At 31.4% G+C, this 7,674-nt stretch overlaps 1 protein-coding gene across 1 annotated transcript; it reads left to right on the forward strand.

Annotated features, from left to right (window-relative positions):
• The first annotated feature begins 6,160 nt into the window (after positions 1 to 6,160).
• LOC107488434 (uncharacterized) lies at positions 6,161 to 7,674 on the forward strand. The gene is made up of 4 exons (XM_052261650.1): positions 6,161 to 6,265; positions 6,369 to 6,577; positions 7,493 to 7,547; positions 7,603 to 7,674. Exons 1-4 carry the CDS (start codon positions 6,161 to 6,163, stop codon positions 7,672 to 7,674), a joined length of 441 nt encoding a protein of 146 aa, XP_052117610.1.

A 7,674-nucleotide genomic window follows, 5' to 3' on the forward strand; every position in this document is an offset into this window, starting at 1 on the left:
CCTGATTGAGAACCGACAGATGATTAGCCGTGCCGTGACAGGGTGTGTTGAACATTTTCACTGAGAGGACGGCACTGTAGCCATTGACAATGGTGAAGCCCAACATACATCTTGCCATGGAAAGGAGTAAGAAGGATTGGATGAAGACAGTAGGAAAGCAGAGAGACGGAAGGGACAAAGCATCTCCATATGCTTATCTAAAATTCTCACCAATGAATTACATAAGTATCTCTATCTTTATTCATCTTTTAATCATAAATCATCCATAACCATTTGAATCTGCCTGACTGAGATTTACAAGATGCCCATAGCTTACTTCATACCAACAATCTCCGTGGGATCGACCCTTACTCGTGTAAGGTTTATTACTTGGACGACCCAGTACACTTGCTGGTTAGTTGTGCGAAGTTGTGATAAAGAGTTGAGATTGCAATTGAGCGTACCATGTTGATGGCGCCATTGATGATCACAATTTCATGCACCAGCCATCCACGCTTGCGCGTGCATGACGCGCACGCGTCGTATGAAAATATTGGTTCCCAAGCCATGCGAACAGAGAGTTGTGCGTGCACGCGGCTGGTTTCGCGCGAATCACACAAAACCCAGGGCACACGTACGTGTGCCTGACGCTTACGCGTCATTAAGAAAATTTCGTGACCCACGTGTACGCGTGCTGCACGCATACGCGTCGCCTGCTCCGCACAACTACACTAGTTCGCTGCCCAGTTTTAATTTTCTTTCCCCCTCTCCCAATCATAATTCTCTCTTGTTCTTTTATCCTTTTCTTTTTCTTTCATCATAATATTTGTCTCTTTCTATTTTAAGTTCTTCTTTACTTGAGGACAAGCAACCCTTTAAGTTTGGTGTTGACGCTTCGCTTAAGGCTTTTCTGTTTATTCTTATGGTACCAAAAGGGAGGCGAATCATCTTCACTGAGGAGCACAACATGAAGAATAAAGTGACCGCTAGGATAACTAAGGTGGTTGAGTTCCTTTCATATTTTTTTTTATTCCTCCCCTCTTTTTCTATGTTATGTTTCGATTTTCTGCTTTTTTGCTTTGTCTGTTGCATGATCCTTTATTAGTGAGAATCCTAGGTCTAGTTTAGTTTTCCCTTAAATGCTTTAAATTTGAAAATATGTCTCATGTATTACCCACTGAGCTTGAAATCAAATAAAAAATACAAAAGTGATGTATTGCATGAGAAATTAAGTTAATTTTAAGAGTAGTCTTATTTACTTAAATGTGGTGGTATTTTCTGCGATTCTGAATGCATGACATAAACAGTGCATATTTAAAATTGAATCAAAGAATGTCGATGTAGAAGGAACAGGAATTTAGAGAATTATTATGATTTCTCTGAAATTAATAAAAGTTTAATCCTTGAAGCAAAAGAAACAACAAAAGAAAAATAAAAGCAAGGTCCAAGGCTCTGAGTATCAATGACTAGGGAGGTCAGACATGATTAAAAGCTCAAAGAGTTGTTTCCCTAAGTCACATGCTTGTGGTGTTCTTGTGTCAAGTAATCCTTGAGACAAAATATTTAGAGTCGAGATCAATTGTAGAGAACGCCAAAGGCTTTGAGCACCACTGTCTGGGAGTAATTAAAAAAATAAAAGAAAAAATTTATAATAATGAAAATATTTAGAACTTAAAGAGAGTTCCCCAGTTAAGTGCTTGTGGTGCTTCTGTATCAAGTAAAGCTTGAGACAAAACATTTAAAGTTAGCTAGGCTCAAAGTGCAAAGCACCAAAGAAAAATTGCTATGTTCAAAGATTAAATTGTGTTACAAAAGATCAGAGAATTCATAATATTATCTGAATTCTAATTCCAGATGACAGTAACATTCTTCTGATTCAAAGGAGAGTGAGATGCCAAAACTATTCACGATTGCAGTTGTAAACCCCACTATAAGAAGAGACATGAGCTTAATCGAACTCTCTTCTCATGTAAATTCACATCCTAAGCTTATCTTAGTTTTGGTTGTTTGAGGACAAGCAACAATTCAAGTTTGGTGTTGTGATGCGTGAGCATCTTTCCTATCTTTTTCTAGTGAATTTGCATCTAATTAGTTGAGTTTAATAAAGAATTAAATATCTTTTAGCCAATATGGATACTACTTTGAGTCTTTTGCAATTTTGTTTATTTTAGGTAGCATTCGGCTGGATTTAATGGAGTTTCTGCAGCACAAGAATCAAAAGAGATGGCAGTGAGGAGCGACGCGTACGCGTGACTGACGCTTGCGCGTGATTTGGGGCTTTCCATGGCAACGCGTGCGCGTGACTGACGCATACGCGTGATTTGAAGAATTTCACAGCGATGCGTGCGCGTGCGACGCGTCCGCGTGACTTGCGAAGAAGACCAGCGACGCATACGCATGACATGCGCCACGTGCAGAAAACGCAGAAAAATATTGGGGGCAATTTCTGGGCTGTTTTGACCCAGTTTTTAGCCCAGAAAACACAAATTAGAAGCTGCAGAATGGACAAAACATGTGGTCCCCACCCATTAACTAAAGACCTGCTGATTATTCTGATTTAAATTCAAATCTTATTTTTTTAGGAAAATATATTATTTTTAATTTTAGATAATTAGATTTTAAATTAATTAGGATTCATTATAAAAAGGGGATTCCATTAGGGAATTGGAGAGGAATTTTATATGCCATCAGATTGAAACTCTGTATATTTTATCACAATCCTAGTTTTTCTCTGAACCATGAGCAACTAATCCTCCATTGTTAAGGTTTGGAGCTCTGTCTATTTGTATGGATTGATTTTATTGCTTTTTCTATTTTAATTCATGTGTGAATTTATAATTTAAGAATTGTTTTCGCTCTTTATCTTATGAATTTGGGTGAAACGGAAGTATGACCCTTTTTCTATTTGAGTTCTTGTAAAATTTAGAAAAACTCTTTACTTGAACAATAGCTTGAAAACATATTCTCCTAAATTTTAATTATTTGGATTTAACGGGATACGTAACATATAATCCTCTTATTTTTGGGTAGTTAGAATTTTTGTGGCATATAAACTAGAATTTGAACTTCACCCTCTAATTGGAATTAATTGACCAAGGCATTGGCAGTCGATGAATTTTAGAGGAGACTAGAAAGGTCTAAGGAATTAGGGTCTAGTCACATATAGTTTGCCATAAATTAAATCCTACATGATTAAAATAGTTTGTAAGAAAAGTTAATTCGGAAAAATAGATAACTCTGAAGTCTTAACTGTTTCTCCAATATTTTATTTACAACTTATTTACCTGCGTGCCTGCCTTCTGATATTTTCAATTTAAACATTTTGAATATCTCAAAACCATTTTCTGCTTGCCTAATTAAGTAAATCATTTAACTATTGTTGCTTGATCCATCAATCCTCGTGGGATCAATCCTCACTCACCTGAGGTATTACTTGGTACGACCCGGTACACTTACCGGTTAATTTGTGGTTGTTAAAATACCACACCAACGTGTTACCTGATATGTCAGCATGTTATCTGCTGCTTATCGATTGTAGGGACTGGATTGAATAAATATGAAGGTGGATGGAGACCGATTTATATTTTTATAATTTTTAGGGGGTACAATGTCTATCAAATAAATAGTTAAGGATAAAAAATGACTTTTACTCATACTTTAAAAACAATAAAAAGTGACAAGTGCAAAAGTTTCAGTAAAATTTGATTTACTTTTTTAGCTTAATAAATAAAAATAATTTTGATCAAATACTAAAATCAAATAGCATTTTTGTTCTACCACATTAGAAAAATTAGTTTAAAATACACATATTCTAAATCTCCGACCATGTACCCAAAAAAAAGATACTTCATTGAATGAGAGTTAAAATGGAAAATTGTTCAGGTTCTGTTTTGGGGTAGCTTTTGAGACTGCTAGAGCTATGTATTAAATACATCAAGTGTCTTATTTTTTAAATTTATTGAGAGAAATTTATTTTAATATGTACGGTAAGTGTAAAAAGATTATATATGTTTAATTACGTGAGGTTACGTTCTTAAAAAAACTTTTTTAATGTGAGTTTTGTCTTAATAAAAGTATTCACAGTACAACATGACAATAACTATGAGCAAGTAAAAAATATCAAGTAAAACAATAACAAAAATACATCAAAATATTAATATGAAATTTTTTTTAATGTGAGAGATAAAAATTATGAGTCGTCTAAATCAATAAAATAGTTTCATTATAATCAAATAAAGCACAAGAGGATCTCAAATAAAACATAAATCTTGCATACAACTAGCCAAAATACTAAAGCACCAAAACTTACAAATGAAAAGCTAAAAGATGAAAAATACCCAAAAATTAGAGCTGTTGTGCGAAACTAATTTTTTCCACTATAGACCTCCAATCAACATTTCTATTGTCCAAAATAAAAAATAAAATGAGGTAAATCTACGGTCTGAATTTCAAACTGATTCAACAGCGAACAAATGAAAAACTATTGTCCAAAAATTATTACTCTGCATAAAAATAAAAATTCTGTTTTTTTCTCTTGTTTATCACTTTTGTAACTATTCTGTCTTCCTCAATTATCCTAAAATTCTTATTAGGTTAATAACACAAGAGTGTGAAGAGACACCTCTAAAAATTGAGTTTAAATTTTACATAGAAGAAAAATAAGTCCAACAATTAATCAATAAAAAAATAGATATATTATTGAACGATTTTATAAGTATATTAAAATTAAACTCTATTAAAATTTAATAATATTTTTATATAATAAAAATATTTTAATAATTAAATTCAACTAATTTGATCTAATAATTTATTAAATATAAAAAAATTAATTAAAAAAAATACGTAACAAAAAAATATTTGATTAAATTTAATTATAAAAATAACTTGTTTACCTTACATTTTTCAAGAACAAATACATTTAGATCTAGAGTGAAAAATTATCTAAAATCTGAGTGCATCGCGTCACCAACCACTGATGCTATGATGCACCATAAGCCATGAATAGAAGTCCCGATGTATGATGAGTGAGCCTTTTTTTTATTTGGGTAAAAAATCGGGGTCTAAACCCAAAAGAAAATTATAAAATAAAAATAAGTCTGGGTAAGGTTGTCTTTCTATAGTCATTATCTAGGATTAACCTAAGATTACAAAGAGGACTATCAATAAATTGACAACCTGATGATGATTTTAATTTTGAGGAGTGAGCTCTGATATGCCATGTTTGCCATGGAAGGGTACACAACTACATACATAATTTTGAAGAACGAAAAAATGCATGACGTGCATTAAAATATATATTTATCTATTTTTATTATATAAAATTTGATATCAATTTTTATATTAAATTTAAGAAATGTTTTTTTTTATAATAGTGCCATGTCATCGGTAACTTAATTATTTGACAAAATTTTAAAATTAACTCATATTTTTTAATAAAATATTTTTAAAAAATTAAAAAAATTTATTTATTATTATTCAATTAAAATATAAATTACTAATTAAATACAATAAATACATTTTAAATGTATCATAATAATAATAATTATAAAAATTTTTAATTACAAATGTTACAATTTTATGACATATATATATTAAAATTTTGATTATTGTATCTTTAATCTACTTATACATGTTACATAAGACTTTTATTATTCTTTNATATATTTTTAATATAAAATCATTTAAATTTAACATTAATTCATATATTATCTAATTAATCTCTAAATAATATAATATTTATTAATTTAATTTTGATGCACTGTACTGTCAATATAAAATAGTTTTATATGTGCATTCAATTACGTAACATCACATTAGCAAAAATAACTGTCTTTAACATTAATCGCATAAAAAATTATCCAAAAAAACAAATATAATTAACCTAGTAATACATAAAAATTAAATTCAATACTTATTAGAATACATTATATAGCATAATTAAACCCTCATTTTAAACATTGGCCGTCTGGTGCATGCGGATTTATTAACTCGCATTCTTGTTCCCTCAAAACAACAAAAAGCTTCTCTCGCATTGTTTAACATTTTGTCAAAATATAAGTCACTATCCTCTTTCGGTCCTTCTTCTTCTTCTTCTTCTATATATAGCTAACTTAACCTCAAACAATGGCATACACACAAAGCACTCAACTCATCCCAAGAAAAGTAGTGACTGATTCATAAAATGGAGAAGAAGAATGTTGTGGTTGTGGCGGTGTCCTCTGTCGTTGCCATCTTCGGCATCTTATCTGCTGCTTTAGCTTTCGGTGCTGAGGTTACCAGGGTCAAGGTCTCCACTTAATCATTCCGCGACATCTCTCTTTCTCTGTCTTCTTTGTGATCTCTGCTATGTCTTCATTAATAACAGTTACTGTGGAATTTTCGCTCTGCAGGCTTCTGAAGTTGTGATGATTAGTGCTGAATACTGCATATATCTCGGGGATCGAAGTAGTCCGGCTTCGGGTCTTGCTGTAGGTGCAGTGGTGGCTCTTGTGATAGCACAGATAACATTGAATGCTGCAAACGGGTGTTGGTGTTGTTGTTCCAGAAAACCTCCTCATGCCAAGCGGAGCTGTGTAGTTCTCTGCAGTATTTTGTCATGGTATGTTAATTTCATCACTTCATAGTTGTTTATTTGGCTCTGCTTCTGCCGTTTACTTCTTCTGTTGTCGATTATGCCTTATTTTTCGTATTCTCATTCTGCTTTTGATTTTCTAAAACATGTGATGGATTGCATGTGTAATGTGAAAGCATTCATACATTAAATTCCACTCTTAGCAAGTTAATCGAATGCATCAATCCAAATTTAACACCTGATTTATGTATAACTAACTACGCAGTTGGATCATATTCTAGATGTAATTATTGTTCTTTTCTTAAATATATTATGTTTCGGATACATACTACTCGATTTATGTATTTAATATTTTTTGGTCAACGTATTTAAGATGTTTAATAAATAGTTAAAATTATAATTTATTTACACATTACACATTTTAATAAATATTATATTTTATTAATTTAAATAAAAATAATCTAGGGTTTGACAAATGATATGTATTTGTTAATAAATTTATGAAAAAGATTTTGTTAAAGTATTATTCGATTTGAGTTTGCAATTTTTTTTTTTGAAAATATTAGAGACTAATATTTTTTGTACGAAAAACGAGAGACTCGACTATTGTTAGTTGAAATATAAGGCAAAAAGTAGAGACTAATAATCTTTTGCACATAAAAAAAAAGGAGAGTTGACTAATGTTAATTCAAATGTAAAACAAAAATTAAAAAAATAATAATGGTAAGAAGATAATAATTTAAAATATTTTATTTAATTTAATAGATATAATTTTATGTATATAATATCTAAAATTACATATTTGTTATATCTAATTACATTTTTTTGTCTTTCAAATATTTAAAAAAAAAAATATGGTGACCTGACATTTTTGGGTTGGTTGATTATACCCATGTTGGTCAGTTATTTAATGCGGTTAAAATGTGTTTGAACCTTGAACAGGGTCACATTTGTTGTTGCAATCCTCCTTTTGGTGATGGGTGCTGTCTTTAATAATGTACATAAGAAGAGCGGATACAGCGATAATTACTCGTGCCGTGTTATTAAACCAGGAGTATTTGCGGCGGGTGCAATCTTATCCGTCGCAAGCATTGCAACTGGGATCACCTATTACCTTCTCTTAG

The sequence above is a fragment of the Arachis duranensis genome, chromosome 5 (assembly GCF_000817695.3).
Source record: "Arachis duranensis cultivar V14167 chromosome 5, aradu.V14167.gnm2.J7QH, whole genome shotgun sequence".
In the NCBI taxonomy this organism is placed as follows: Eukaryota; Viridiplantae; Streptophyta; class Magnoliopsida; order Fabales; family Fabaceae; genus Arachis; species Arachis duranensis.

Coding starts and splice junctions, on each gene's coding strand:
- LOC107488434 (XM_052261650.1), top strand. CDS start 6,161: ATGGAGAAGAAGAATGTTGTGGTTGTGGCGGTGTCCTCTGTCGTTGCC. Junction 6,266..6,368: donor CTGAGGTTACCAGGGTCAAG/GTCTCCACTTAA, acceptor TTCGCTCTGCAG/GCTTCTGAAGTTGTGATGAT. Junction 6,578..7,492: donor CTCTGCAGTATTTTGTCATG/GTATGTTAATTT, acceptor AACCTTGAACAG/GGTCACATTTGTTGTTGCAA.